The sequence below is a fragment of the Trichechus manatus genome, unplaced genomic scaffold (assembly GCF_000243295.1).
Source record: "Trichechus manatus latirostris isolate Lorelei unplaced genomic scaffold, TriManLat1.0 scaffold00043, whole genome shotgun sequence".
In the NCBI taxonomy this organism is placed as follows: domain Eukaryota; kingdom Metazoa; phylum Chordata; class Mammalia; order Sirenia; family Trichechidae; genus Trichechus; species Trichechus manatus.
The window spans coordinates 10613568-10629171 of NW_004443979.1; the positions used below are offsets into that span (position 1 = coordinate 10613568).

The 15604-nt window shown below is 35.2% G+C and overlaps 2 protein-coding genes across 10 annotated transcripts in view; both read right to left on the reverse strand.

Moving 5' to 3' along the window:
• The window catches only part of SCFD1 (sec1 family domain containing 1), a 114771-nt gene extending 114021 nt beyond the window's left edge, over nt 1-750 (reverse strand). For 3 of the 4 annotated variants that reach the window (XR_002824121.1, XR_002824120.1, XM_023731497.1), the window contains exon 1: nt 648-750. Coding sequence is in view for 2 of the 4 variants with exons in the window: in XM_023731497.1 (XP_023587265.1) it covers nt 648-702 (55 nt within the window). In the remaining 2 variants the exon portion in view is untranslated. The remainder of the gene's footprint in view (nt 1-647) is intronic. The other variant, XM_004376537.3, reaches the window with a different exon arrangement.
• Nucleotides 751-4637: 3887 nt separating this feature from the next.
• G2E3 (G2/M-phase specific E3 ubiquitin protein ligase) overlaps nt 4638-15604 on the reverse strand; it is an 84881-nt gene continuing 73914 nt past the window's right edge. For 5 of the 6 annotated variants that reach the window (XM_023731498.1, XM_004376553.2, XM_023731499.1 and 2 more), the window contains 3 exons: nt 14112-14284; nt 8565-8755; nt 4638-7840 (listed from right to left, as the gene is read on the reverse strand). In XM_023731498.1, the coding sequence (XP_023587266.1) occupies nt 7584-7840; nt 8565-8755; nt 14112-14284 (621 nt within the window). In that variant the 3' untranslated portion in view covers nt 4638-7583. Of the gene's footprint in view, nt 7841-8564; nt 8756-8822; nt 10002-14111; nt 14285-15604 lie in introns of those variants that run through there. The other variant, XM_023731502.1, reaches the window with a different exon arrangement.

A 15604-nucleotide genomic window follows, 5' to 3' on the forward strand; every position in this document is an offset into this window, starting at 1 on the left:
ATATTTAAGTTATACCTGACTTCATCTGATAGTTTACAGTAAATTAACCATTGGGAAGAGCAGAATACAACTCAGTACGCCACTACGTGACTACGAGGTTTAAGTCTACCATCGTCACCTGGCATTTCTCTTCAGGTACACCCAAAAGATTGGTCCAAGGGAGAGAAACGGCAGAAAGTAGGCCGTTTTGAAAACGAATACCCAAGTTTTGTAACTGTGGTGGAAGTACGGAAAAATGGAGTTCTTTCAACATTAAAACTGGGAGAGGGCTGAACCACACAGAAACAAACCTAGAGATTCCATAGGTTAACAACACAGGAACGAAAATGCCAGCTGCCAGACCCATCGTGATGGCCTTTCTGAGGCCCAGTAGGAAGGAGACAACCAGCCTACCCCTGAAGCCCCTTCTCCTGCCCCACTGCTGAGGTAACGAGTCCTCCAGCTAAAGGCATCTCTTCGCAAAAAACTCAAAGGGGAGGGACTCCTGATGCTCTGGGGACTGGATTAAATTCCTCGAGGTCTATCTCTGAGCCGCACGCACCACGACCGGGTGAGGGCGACAAGCAGAGGGAGGGGACAAACTGAGGAAGGTGATGTCGCCGCGGCAGGCATGAAACCGCAGGGAGAAGAAGGGATTAAGTCGGTACCTGTCTGTCTTTCCCGAATACTGGCCGCCGCTGCCGCCATCTTGACTCCCACCATCCACTGCCCCGCTGGCGAGCGGAGCCCGGGATGACGTGGACGCCCCGACAGCCCCGGAAGCATAGCCCGGTGGGGCGGAGCCAGTACAGGCACCCGGAGGTTGGGCTCCGCTTCCTCCAGAGAGGTCTTTCCTTGTTTTCATCTCTCCTGTCAGGACTTAGTGACCTGGCATTTGTACTTGAATGGTTTAGCAGTGTCAGATGCAGAATATGAGGAATTTTTAACCTGTCTAATCAAGCTACGGAGCCCTGGTGGCACAGTGGTTAAGCGTTCAGGCTGCTAACCGAAAGGTTGGCAGTTCGAATCCACTAACCGCTTCTTGGAAACCCTATGGGGCAGTTCAGCCCTGTCTTACAGGGTCGCAGTGTATCGGAATTGACTCGTTGGCAAGGGTTTTTTTTTTTTTTTTGAAATCAAGCTACCGTCTCTCAGATAGTAACAGTATGATGTAGGGGTAAGAACCTAATTAAACACTTAACTGTTAGTTTGGGGTTTCCAGGTCATTTAATTGTCTAGGTGTGTAAGGGATCACACACAGAACTAAAGTAAATGAAGCTCCTGGAAGAAAGTATGCACGTATGATAGGTCCCTCCGCTCAGGGGCTGATTAGCCAACAGGCAAGGTAAGCAGGATGCTTACAGGATCATCTATAGTGGACAATGTCACGTTTTCACCACATCATATTCTGCTTCTAGGTATGGCTGGCATCTCTCTACCAACCCCACAGCACCTTCCTAGAGAATCAAATCCTCTTTTCAAATTTATAATTCCTGACGGGCGGATGACCCAGTAAGCAAAGTAAGCACAGGCTTACTTGGTGCTTAGTTATATGTAGTGAACAATTACACATGGGTTTCACCACCTTTGATGTGGAAAGCAAGTGAAATTGTTCACTACAGATTGCTAAGAGCAGGTAAGCCTGTGTTTATCTTGCTTGTTGATTGGACTATCTGTCCCTGCCTTTGCTTTTCTCCCCGTGCAGCTGGAGGTGTCTCCCATTTGCTCCTTTTCCAGGAACCAGGTAGTTTGGGAGCACGGCTGTAAATCTGGAAGATAACTCAAACTCATCTGTTCGGCAAAATGGTCTAGTTTTTATGCTGGTGTTTTGCCTGTATGGGCCACATGAGCCAGGCTGGTGCAAAATGGAAAATAGTTTTTTTTTGGAACTGCAAAATCACAAAACATTACTTGGGGATGATGTAAGGGTAGTAGAGAAAGCACTAATGTTCTAATGTACACTTAAAGCCATGTGATCACAAAATATATCCAATATTAATGATTTCCAATTTAACCCATATTTTATTGCACATCAAAAATGGGTACACAGTGACAACTTATTTCCCATGTCCAATAGTTCACTGATGACATTGCATTAGCTGTTGAATGTTAATTCTGAAGTTGCACCAAATTCTGAAATGATTGTCTCTAAAATTTAACATTCGAAATTATATGTTAATTTAAAAAATTATATTCTATAATAAAACACTTCCTTCTCAAGTTCACAAATCAGAACTATTTATTTTTATAAAAGTGAAGGAATCTTCAATGAACTAGGCATGTTATAATTAAACAGAAATGACAGTCTCTGTCACATAGAAAAGTTCTACTTCATTCTATAGTATCCATAGAATTTTAAATATATAAGCTTTCCCACCTCCCAATATCTGACAACCCAATCTTGGTCATTTAGGTGCTTCTACTTTCAAATGGAAATCTATCATCTAACCATTTTAGCTCCATCATAGACTCCTTCCCAAGACTATATGCATCATATTAATATAAAACACAAAAATAATGTTTAACATCTATATACAGTATATACATAGGAAAGGATAAAAAGTCCTGACCAAGAAATGTGCAGAGTGTGGGCAATAAATTTATAGAAAAATATATCTGCCCTGGTGGCGCAGTGGTTAAGAACTTGGCTGCTAACGAAAAGGTCAGCAGTTCGAATTCACCAGTCTCTCCCTGGAGACACTATGGGGCAGTTCTACTCTGTCCTATAGGGTCATTATGAGTTGGAATCGACTAGACAGCAGCAGGTTTTTGGTTTTGGTGTATCCAAAAGAACAATGGCAGCAGATATAATCCCTGTAAGGCTGAGACAGATTAAGGTTATCTATTATATATTATTAGAATGTAAAAAAATAATCTATGCCTATAGAGTGTTAGTTAACCTAAGTTATTGTAGCCTTTTATTTGACTTATCCAAATTTTAGGTTTTAATTTACCCTGGCAAGCTATTTTACATTGTTGTTGTTGTTATGTGCCAAGTCGGTTCCGACCCACAGTGACCCTATAGGACAAAGTAAAACTGCCCCTGTAGGGTTTCCAAGAAGTGGCTGGTGGATTCCAACTGTTGACCTTTTGGTTGGCAGCCAAGTTCTTAACCACTGCATTAGGGGGTAGTTTTAATATCTCATTCTAGAGAAGTTCCTGGGCATGAGCCAACAACTACTTATAGGACTTCTCAAATGTGGAGAGGAAAGGATCTTTTATCTACTCAGTTTTGTAAGAATCCTAAGCTTGTTCAGTATTAACAAGTTAGTTTATATAAGCACTTTACATTTAGTAGCATAAACACATTTAGAAAACTTCATTGTGTTAGAAGTGTCATGCTCTTTGGTTACATCTAGCAGTCTTTTAAAAAGGAGAAAATAGATTTACATATAAACTATCACCTAGCACACCTGGCATATACTAGGTACTGGAATAGGTTTGGGAATTCGAAAAAAAAACCCACTGCCATCAAGTCGATTCCAACTCATAGCGACCCTATAGGGACAGAGTAGAACTGCCCCATAAGGTTTCCTAGGCTGTAATCTTTGCAGAAGCAGACCACCACATCTTTCTCCCACGGAGCAGCTGGTGGGTTCGAACCACCAATGTTTCGGTTAGCAGCCAAGTGCTTTAACCACTGTACCACCAGGGCTCCTTGATTCTTTTCCAGGCAATCCAAATTTTCCTAAAACTACAGGTAAAATATATTCAAGCACGCCATCATTAAATGTGTTCTTAGGCTTTGTATTGTATTATAACGAGCATAAAAACTAGTTTAATAGATTATAAAAGTAACAATAAAGCACTAAATAAAATTTAAAAGTGACAATCACTATATTCCATAGTGATTGAATTACATATTTATAAATAAAATCTTGTCCTTACTGTTTTCTTATAATGAATGACCGAATGGTAAAGGCAAAATCATCAAGAAATCTTGCGACTTGCATACTATACTTCCCTTGGAGCCCTGGTGGCGCAGTGGTTAAGACCTTGGCTGCTAACCAAAAGGTGAGCAGTTCGAATTCACCAGTTGCTCCTTGGAAGCATATGGGTCATTTCTACTCTGTCCTATAGAGTGGCTATGAGTTGGAATTGACTCGACAGCAACAGGTTTAAATTGGTTTTATACTTGTCTTTGTTTAGCATTTAGCACTGAGTTGTTTCAATTAAAAGAAGTCCTGGTGGTGCAATGGCTACGAGCTCAGCAGCTAACCTAAAGGTCGGCAGTTCAAACCCACCAGCAGGTCTGAGGGAGAAAAGACCTGGCAGCCTAGGAAATCCTATGGGGCAGTTCTACTCCGTCCTACAGGGCCCCTATGAGTCAGAATCAACTCCACATCACACACAACAAACATATATACATACAGGTATCCCCTGCTTTTCGAAAGTTTGCTTTAAGCCACTTTGCTTTTATGAACGACCTTAGCACCTGTTTTCACTAACTGAAACCCGAAGAGATTTTCACTTTTATGAAAGGTGAAACATGGAAATAGCGTTCAGCATTTGTTTTGCAGCAAGCCGTTACAGAGGCAGCATGCACCATGAGCAGCGAGAGCAACTTCGCCAAACTCCTTCCCCAGGAACTACACTCAGCATGTCAGCATCGAGCCGCCATAGGTTTGAACTATGTTTGCAATCATCTGTGCTTTATCTTGATTTATTTTGTACATCTGTCCTAAGTTACCAGAACGGCCTAAGAGCTCCTAAGGGTGTTACGCTTAGCCTTGCGGTGTGCTTGCTGTCTTTCCCATTCTGGTAAGTGAAACTACAACTGTACATTCATTATTTCTACTTTATATAGGCTGTGTATTTATCATTCCTGCTTTTACTATATGTTAGTGTTACTTTAGGTTTTATGTGTTATTTGGTATGTTATTTTTTGAGTTTGGGAATGCTCAAAAAATTTTGCCATATAAATTAATGGTAATTGCTTCTCTGTACACCATTTTGGCTTACAAAAGTTTTCACAGGGACACTCTACTTTCGGATAGCAGGGGAAACGCGTGTGCGTGTGTGTGTGTAAATTAGAAGCCAAAGTGAATTCTCAGGTTGGTAATCAAATGAAGGCTTTTTACTTAACCCAAGCTAAAAATGGCTTATTTTTTTTATATATATATAGTTTCTGGTGAGATATTTTAAAGAATCTTTACCTTAACAAATACTAAAAAGGAAAATGACTAACTACAAAAATAGTAGAGAACTGTAGAAAGGATCTTCAGATGAAGTTCCCACACTAAAAACCTTTTGAAAACAATAAATATAAACTAACGAAAAACCATTAACAGTAGAAATGGATTATAGGTCAATTTATGGTTTTCCTCAATATTGACAGGAATAGAAAAACAAGCTTAAAATGTATGGCATTTAGACGATTAAAATATTTAAGAAATACATATACACATTATAAAGGTTTATAACATAATTTGTAAAATTCAATGTCAGTAAGAATTCTGCACTGGCTAAAACAAACAGCAATCATAATGCCAACCATTTAACACAGTAACACTGTAGAAAATGGCATGCTGGTTTCTGATACGTCTTGACAATACAGAGTAATCTAAAAATTATATTAATGGACCATCCTTCAGTCAGAACTCATTTTGCACAATGAGTATTTCCACTTATCTTTACAGTGTGAATATCCTAAAGTATTATTTACACATCTCATCCCTAAGGCCCTGTCTACAAACAAGTGAAACAAGGAGTTGAAATACTATCTTTAGTTGTAGCCAAGCCAAGCACACCCACCCCCTCCCTCCAAACGTATGTGTGTTTGTATTATCAGCTTTAATTACCACACTAGAGGACATTAATTAAAACTACAAATAATGAGAAAACAGCTTTAATTAGGCTTCTTTGTTTGCATTGGTGAAATGGCTTTTTAAGGCTTACAAAAACTAGGGAGGTCAAGAAATAAAATATCAAGCTCATAAACATGTTTGGGATAAAAGTTTGTATGACAAGTTTTAAGTTTATATTAGATGTTCAAACTTTTTTGGTAATTCTTTTCTTACTGTCAATAATCCAACAAAATTTATCACAAAGAAATTTCTTGTTTAATGTTCTTAAAAACTTCAAGTTAAAGTTTAATTTGCTAGGTCTGTAAGTATAACTTGGAAAAGATACGCGGTAATAAAAAAAATTACACTAGGATTCTGTTGTTTTAGTTTTCCTTTTATATTAAAGTTATATGTCACCTATACCAAATCACGCCTATATTTTCCTTTAAAAATATCATTAATTTAAGGATGCTTCTTGGAAAGAAGGATAAAAATATGACAATTCATAAGTACTTTTTGTAGCAACAAAAATGTGGTTAAGACAAACATTTTACCTTCCAAATCTCCAAATTCATGATTGACTTTGGTGAAAAACCATGGCTTTGTCTCACATATATTTGATGATACATTAGGTCTTTTTTTTTCCTACTTTTTTCTTTTGAGACATAACTTTGATATTGGAATGTTTTCAAATTGTTTTACATGATCTTGTTACAATTAGGTATTCTTTGACTTTCAGTAGCATTAATTAAAAAAAGGGAAACATAAGTATTTTATTAAAGAGTTTAGAAAGGAAATGTAAGTATTAAAAGAGTTTGTAGAAGGATATACACAAACACAGTAGCTATCTCTGTGTGGTGAGATTAGAGTGGATTTTTTGTTTTGTTGTATTTTTTTTAACGTTATTTCTACTATATAGAAATAGTATTAACAGATATCTTTCAAGAGCAAAGAAAATAACTGTATAATGCTATTGTCTTAGCTTACCTGTATCATACAACCATCTTGATAATAAACGTCAAATAGGCAAACCTACAACATGGCAACCTAGAGATCATTCAGACATACTCTGATTTAATATCACACATGGGATATAGAAAGGGAAAAAAAAATTCCTATGGTTAAAGCCAAGATTTTAAGAATGATTCACCTTCTTAGGCATTTTCAATTACACCATCTACCGAAGAAGTGTTTTTAAGCCTATGCAATGCTCATAGAGTCCAAAAGATTTGTACAATTCTACTTTTTATATAATAATACTTTCCATTAGGTATAAATCTAACTGCAGTGAGGGTTATTTTAATATAAATGAGTAATATTCAAACACTTTTAACAATCAACTTGGTGCCATCCTGAAAAACATACATAATATAACAGGACTTAACCAATTAAGTTTTCTATTTAATGCTTTAAGATAAGGAAAATAAAGATTTGAAAATTGCTTAAAACTAGAAAAACCACTGTGGCATCCTATAGTTAACAATTTATAAAAATAATGAATAAAACAGTTTTTTTTCTAATTATTGTACACCACCATACTTGAAGAAAGTCTGTACAGCCATTCTACAAGTATTTATATAGAAGTTTACAAAGGATGTATATAAAGAAAATAGAAAAAATCACCAATTTTGAATAGTACACATTAACAAAAAAAAATTTTTTTTTAGCTTAAACAGCCAAAACCTTCCTTTATGTTCATATCATAAATTTTATTGGGCCAAGAAGTTGTTCAAAAGTGATGATGGCTAGATTTCTGAAACAAAACAAAGTTATCAATAGCAGCTTTTAAAGAAGCATCGCTTTGTTCAAAGAAACATTTTAACGTTCAGTGTAGTGAGAACTTTCTTCCTTTTCTAGTCTTAGAGTGTTTCTTATGGCAAAGTCCATATTTTCTTGAAATTCTTTATATGTACTGGTCATTGGAAGAGCTAAACAGTTATTACACTTGTTTCCAATAGGAAAATCCATATGCAGGCACTCAATTGAAGGAGTGGGTTTAAATCCAGTAGGTGGAATGGAACTACAACCAGTTGCAAAAATAAGAATGTCTTCCATTGTTGTTGCAGATTTACCACCTGAAAAGTTTACCAAAAGAAGAGAAAAATAAAAATAAATCCATGTTATATTCGCTACCATCATAGACTCTTCCCTAACTAGACTGGGAATTTTGGAAGGAAGAAACTCCCATGTTCATCTCTGGCAGACTAAATAAGTCAAGTGCAGTAACAAGGCAAATAAGTACATCTGATAAATGTTTATTTGAATCTCAAGTAGAAGGACCATTAAAATCATTTATCCCAACTACTCACTGTTTTTGTGAATGCCTTCTCTAATAAGAAATTATCACATAATCTAAGAGGTTCAATAGGATTTTAAAACTCCATCTTTGGAGATATAATACTTAAGCCACTTTTAGATTATCACTATTTGATAAACTTTTTCAATGAATGAAAAGAGAAAAACCAAATGGTGTCAAAAGTAAAAAAAAAAAAAAAATTAGCTAAATAAAATTTCAACTGAAAGTTGAATTTTTTTCACTCTATTGAACAATATCCTTTTAATATCATTGTCATAGTCCTTGCCAATAGATAAAGAATAATTCAATTTAACTTAAAATTGAGAAAGATGAAACAGATGATTAGATCTAAGAATGTTCTATGCTGTGTTTTAATTTTTTAAATCTGGTGTTGGCAGATAAATGTCTTACTAATATGAAACGAAAAGACAAAATTCAAAGAAATAAATACCTTGAAACAAATATTCTGAGACAGTTAAATAAAAAATAAAATATTCACATACCCTCAACAGTCTGTAAGTAAGTGTTCCAAAATCCCAAAGCTTGTACATCAGATAAGGTGTGGACTGTGAAAAGATCACTAAGGACTTTTGCAGAAGGAGCCTCAGGTTTATGACACAGAATGCTGCAAAATGCTTCTGGATAAGTCTGAATTTTCTCTAATACACCAAGAGTTTTCAGACCCTGCTTAAAACTTAAGAGAAGGAAAGTAATAAGCAAACATTTGCACATGTGTGTTTGGTATTACAATAACATTCCCAGCTAATTTACCTGACATTTTTCAAAACAGCTAATGATTTAAAAAACCCAAACACCTATCGCATTCACTTAGACATTAAAAAAAAAAAAAAGTGGATAGACTACATATGATTGGATACTTTCAAATCTATAACAAGCAAATACATTAATATAAAATAAATACTTTATGATCCTCCTGCCTATATTATTTTGTTTTCTCAAGTAGCTTTTAAATTAAGCTAACAATTTTTTTTTATTGAGGAAAGAAGTAGACATCTGAAGTATTTTACATTTCAAAGTTAGACATTATAAAAATAACGTTTTCTAGAGATTACAAAGGAAAAGAGTGATGACTCTTAACCACATAAAAATTTAAAACTTACATACTGCTAATAAGAAATTTACAAGACAAAACAAATTTGGAAAATGTCTTGATACAAATCATTTTCCTAAAAGATCAACAATACAATTTTTAAAATGATTAAAAAATATAAATGCACAATTCACAAAAGAAATACAAGTAATTGACTTTTTAAATGCACAGTCTCACAAACGAGTAAAGAACAGAAGCACCATTTTTGCCTGTAAGATTGGCAAAAATGAGAAAAAACTAAGAATATGAAGCACTGGCTGTACCCCTCGATTAAGCCCCACATGTGCTCTGGATCCCCTACCTACCTCCTCACTTCCTACATTGATTAATATCCCCTTTCTGCTTACTTTCTCAAGAGCACTTAAACATGCTTATTTTTCCCCTCTTTGACTGAGAAAAAAAAAAAAACTTTACTCAATCCCATCTCTAACCAGCCAGCACTTTGTGTGTTTTCCTTCCTAGACAAAATGTATGTAGAGGAAGTTATTTAAACAAAAGTTTCTCTATATTTACTGTCTCCATTTCTTTATTTCCTATTCACTTCTTTTCCACTCCAATCCACATCTCAAGAGAAACTACCATAAGGTCATGAAAGATGTCATCATTAAACCCAATAGTCCTTATTTTGCCAAATTTTTAGTTATTCTGCTGTTTACAACCTCCCTCTTAAAACAGTTTTGAATTCTGTGATACCAGTCTCCTGGTTTCCCCACTATTTCTCTGGCCAGTCCTTTCCAGTTTCTCTTACAGGTTTCTTCTTTCTGTACTTGCCTTAAAATGTTGGTATTTGTCCCTCATGAATCTGTCCAATGCCATCTTCTCTTCTCCCCTTAAATACATAGTTCAGGCAATTTCACCCTCTTGTTTAGCAGGTATATGCTTATCACTACAAAATCTATTACCTTCAGCACAGAAACAGAGCCAACAGACTACTCGGCACCATGGAGGATTTCCAAGCATCCAAACTTGTTAAGTCCAAAAGAAAGCTCACCACCCTACCACCAAAATCTGAACCTTCAGTGACAGTAAGTGGCCCCATTATCCATTAAACTGTTATTGCTAGAACTCTAAAAGTCATCCTTAACTCTTCACTCTTCCATTCCTAATTATCGAGTCTTATGAATTTTCTTTTCTAAAATCTTTGCTCATTTCTCTATATACCTCTGCTACCACCCTACTATGAATCACCTGCAGATATCTTTTTTAAGAGCAAAGAAAATAACTGTATAATGCCATAGTGCCATCTTACCTATCATACAACTACCTTAATAATAAATAACTGTCAAATAGGTAAACCTATCACATCGACAGTCACCATCTTTTCATTCCAAGATCATTTTTTTATTTTGTTTTTGCTGTATTCCTGTGTACTACTTGTGTATTTTTTTAATTCCATTTTTACTAATAGTATTTTTGAGTGTATCTCTGTATAGATTTTATTAATAGTTGCTCTGGGTATTACATTATACATACATAACTAATACAGTATACAGGTGTCAACATCTTACCAGTTTGAGTAAAGTGTAGAAACTGTACTCTCCCCGTCTACACTCTAATTTCCCAAATACTTCCTCTACATACATTGAGAACCACAACAGACAATGTTACAATTTTGGCTTCAATCATCGAGCTTGATTTAGAAAACTCAAAAGGAGAAGAAAACATATTTTTATTATTATTTCTGTTGTTCTTTATTCCTTCCTGATGTTCCAAGATTCTATCTTTTAAAATGTGCTTTGTGTTTCAAAAACTTCCTATAGCCATTCTTTTAGGGTAGGTTTGCTGGCCACAAATTGTCTTAGCTTTCCTTCCTATAAGAATGCCTAGATTTCCTCTTCATTTTATTTTGCCATGTCATTTCTTAGGTCCCAAGGTCTCTACCTGGTCTGTCTTCTCTCTACCTTTCAGAATCTCTATATGTTTGTTTTGTATATAATGTCCAGGGTTTTTAACTGTACTTAGTGGGAGGAATAGAGAAAAGTGTGTCTACTCCATTTTATCTGAAATCAGAAGTCCACAATCATTTTTAAATTTAGAATTACTGTTTGATTTCACATTTTACGTTTTGCTTTTTCAATTCCTTGTTTATCATTTACATCACTGTAATAACACTTTCTTGTCTCTCATTCAGTTTATTCTGTTATGTAAATCCCTGGTATTCTATTCCTCTCAATTCTTGCTTTATTGGTTGGCTCTTTTGTGTTTTGTCATTTGTATTAGGAACTCATCTTCAGTGAGGACTGCTCTATCTTCAGCATTCCTCTTAATCTAGGGTTGTAGAAATTTCCCTACACCAGCAGCTATATATTTGCTTTTGCCTGGTACTCTAGTAGTATTATCAGTACCAAAACCAATTACTCTGTTAATTTCCTTGCTTTGGATTGGGGTCCATACAGGGCTCCAAACCCAAGTGTGGGGCAAGTTGAGGGTTTTGATTTTACACAATAAGGCCCTTTGGCTTTTGGTTTCCTTGTTACTTCCGGCATCTGCAGGATTCTTTTCTTATAAGCTCAGGTATTTATTTCAAAACACTGTTTCTGCTATTTAGTTTTTGTTTGTTTACCTAAAAGGAGGAGTTACTCTTTAGCTTTCTTCTCTTGCCTCCTTCATCTTTATCTAATTCCTATTTATAATTCTGGTTTTAATTTAAACTTCACTTCTAGAGCAAAGTTTTCCCTGACTTCTAGACTATTCATATCTATAAACACAAAAAACAGAATTGAATAACAATAAATTCTCTCACTTAGCAATAAGAAAGATCTACCTGTAGGTATATAAATTATTTGGCGGCAAAAATAAGACTCTGTACATCTAAGAGATGCATTTCAAATAAATTTTTAAATATTTGGATTGTTTTGTATACTAATCATAATTATAATGGTAATTCTAGCCATAAAAAAATTTTAGTACTTAAGAATCTTACAGTAGGAGACAGCTGGATATATTTAAAAGTTATGTAACAGTGTTACTTTAAATTACAATATTAAAAATATATTGGAAATTGTATCCTTTGCAACTATTTAAGCTTATGATGCAATATTATATTTCAATTTAAAAGAGTGCAGGGTAACATCCCAAATGTCCATCAACAAGGAACTGGTTGAATAAACTATGATATATCCAAACAATGAAGTTTTGTATAGCTCTAAAGAGAAACGAAGAATATGTCTATTTAATACCATGAAGCAATCTCCAGGATATACTGTCAAGTGAAAAACAAGTTAAAAAAGAAAAAAAAAGGGTGGATAATATGTTACCATTTAGTTAATAAAAGTGAATTCCCACATGTATACGTACACACACATATTTTTATCCGCTATCATTAAAAAGAAAAACAAATCATGGAAGGGAAAACCCTAACAAATGTAAACTGGTTATTTCATCAGGGATAGATGGTGGAAGGGATAAGGATGAAAGATACACTTCTTTGAATACACTTTGTTATCATACAGCTGAATTCTTTCAATATACATTATAGATTTGACTTTGTAATCACAAATATTTTACATAATTTTAAAATTTTAATAAAATTGCTAAAAACAGAAAATAAAATGATTATTCCAAATGACTGTAAAACACAGTAATTTGATTAAATAGCTCTAGAACAAAAAGAAAGGCAAAAATAATTGGTTTTTAAAAATAATATGTTATTGGTGCTAACACTGCTATTGTTATTCTGAGACTATTGTTTATGAAATGTGAAATAAGTCAAATGGGTAGTGGATACTCTGATTTGTCACTGTCCTTGAGAACTGAGAAGATTCTCTACACATGAAAGACAGAAAAAATTAAGTAAAAAATCTTGTAGGAAATTTGAAAAAGTGTCAGTATAAATTCATGATGTATTTTATATTAATAAATCGAAGGCAAAAACAAAACAAAAACTAAATAGTTCCTAATTCTGGATCCACTGAAAAGGCCTAGAAGCAATGACCATACTGGCAAAAATGAACATCCCTAGAATCTACATTGTGGTTTTGAAAAACCATTTCCCATTAAAAGAAACAAGCATTCCGTAGGTCAGAATATACAAAATGAGCCTGAAACCACTTGCCATACCAGATAGTAAGAAAGCTATCAAAGACCACTCAAGGTCATATAAAAAGAACTAAAACGAAAACCAACATAATGAGGCTCACACTGGCCAAAGATGAGACTATTTGAATTTCAGTAAGGATAATAACTACAATGGTTTTAAATACAGCAAGTATATTTAAATCTAGGGGTTAATGATACTGATATTAAAAACAACAATGTATTGATCACTTTTGAGATGATATGATGTCTAGTATTTGCTTGAAAATAATATTAGAGTTAATAAGATTGGTCACAACAAGTTCATAAATGTTAGATCTGGGTGGTGATTAAATGGTTATACTATTCTCTCTACTTCCATATATATTTGATATTTTCCATTATTTAAAAAAACAGAAGAAAACAAGGAAATAAAATAAGTTTGAAAACTCACGTGGTACTGGAAAAAAGTTTGAAGACTACTGTTTTAAGCTAAAGAAGAGCAAGAACCATATCTACCTTGTTAATCAAAGAATGCTCAGTACCTATTATTACCCAGTAGAAAACAGGTGCTCAATAAATAGTTATTAAATGAATGGAGATAGAACTATATAGTTGGCTTATGAAGTAAGAATTTTTTTACATAATTTTTAATTTAGAAAAATAATTATAAGCTTAAAAACATAAACTGAAGTAAAGATTACTTTCCCATTTAAGCACATACATTTACACAATTCTGTATATTAAGGCCAAAAAAGTAAACATTCATAAGAGGTTAATTTTAAAGCATTATTTTAAAATAGCATTTAAAGTTTTTTTCTAAGACAAACCTTTACATTCATTACCAAGTGTATCTCACATTAAAAGACAACTAACCACTTTAAGCATGTAATTTGAGAGAATCTTTCACTTATAAACAACTTACCTTTCAAAGGGTGCTTGGACTCTCTTAATGACATGGTAGAAAAGTATGTCATTTACCAAGTGATATTTATCACTTAAAGTCCTTGTAACTTTTAGACAACCAATAAGCTTTAGGTAGTTATAGCATTCATTTATTGCTGAGTTTAAGTCGTCCATATTTGTTGCAGTATTTATCTGTAATGAAAAAAAAAATACACCTTCTTTACCCATTTACTAGTGAGTGATATTTACATTTCAAATGACATATTACTTCATATTCAATTCTTTTTTTTATTGTACTTTAGATGAAGGTTTACAGAGCAAACTAGCTTCTCATTGAACAATTAATACAACTTCCAGCAACATGGCGCTCTAGGCAGAAGCACCATGCCGTCCTTCTATAGCAAAGATCCAAAAAACTAAGGAAAACAGAGAAAACAGCAACCCTGAAACTTTAAACCTTAAATGAAGAGATAAAGAACTCAGCAAAGCACCAAACGGAATAAGAAACTGACAGCGAACAGAGAGCAAGGAGACATACATGGAGAGGTCCCCTATCAGCTAATGCAGCACGAATCTGCCATCATGGACTCCTATCAGAGACCAGCAAATAAGGGGTACGAGAAAGCAGCTTCACGGAGCTTCCAGCAGGAGACAGAACAACCGGTAAACAGCAATATATGCTTTCCCAACCCCCACCCTTCTTCACCCCCACTTGGCCTCCTCTGCTTCCCAAGGCCACAGTCTCTTGGCTGGGAAGCACCGGCTGCTTGGATTCCTTGCACTGGCACTGACCAACTCCCTGAGTGCCATTTGATGGCTGCTGGTGTTGCTTTTCTCTGCTTCTTTTGATTTCTTCCTTACCTCTCACCACCTCCCCGCCTCCTTTCGCTCAAATACTTGGCTCTGTGCGCCATCTTTGCTTCTTCCTGGGGGGCTGAGGAGCTCCGTTCGAGTGTGGAACTGCTTCCCAGTCTGGGCTGCCACGCTGGTGGGATCCCAGGGCTTTTGTTTGTTTGTTTTGAATTGTTTGTTTTCTTTTCCTTTTCTCAAGTTGGGAGCCTTTTCTGGTGGGGCAGTGCTACATGGCTTGGGACCTAGCCCCTCAGCTTGCGCAGACAGCAGAGGGATCCCTGAGAGCATTTCTTTTTTTCTCGTGCTTTTTGTTTTTTGTTTTTTGTTTTTTGGGGGGCTTTTCTTGTTCTTTTTTTAAAATTTGTTTTGTTTTCTTTTTCCTCTTTTGTCTTTCTTCATTACTCAGTTTCTCATCTGTCTATACCTTCCTTCTCTTCATGTCCCCCAAATACGTTGCGCTTAATTCCTCCATGCCTTCTAGCCAGGCTGTACTGCAACAACTGGGAACAACTTCCCCAGACCTCGTACCACACCAGTGGGATCACTGGGAGCTTTGCTGTTCTTTTTTCTTTCTAATTTTTACTTATTCATTCTTTTCTTTTTTTTTTTCTTCTTCTTCCCCTTTTTGTTTTTCTCCATTTCATAGTCTCTCATCTCTCC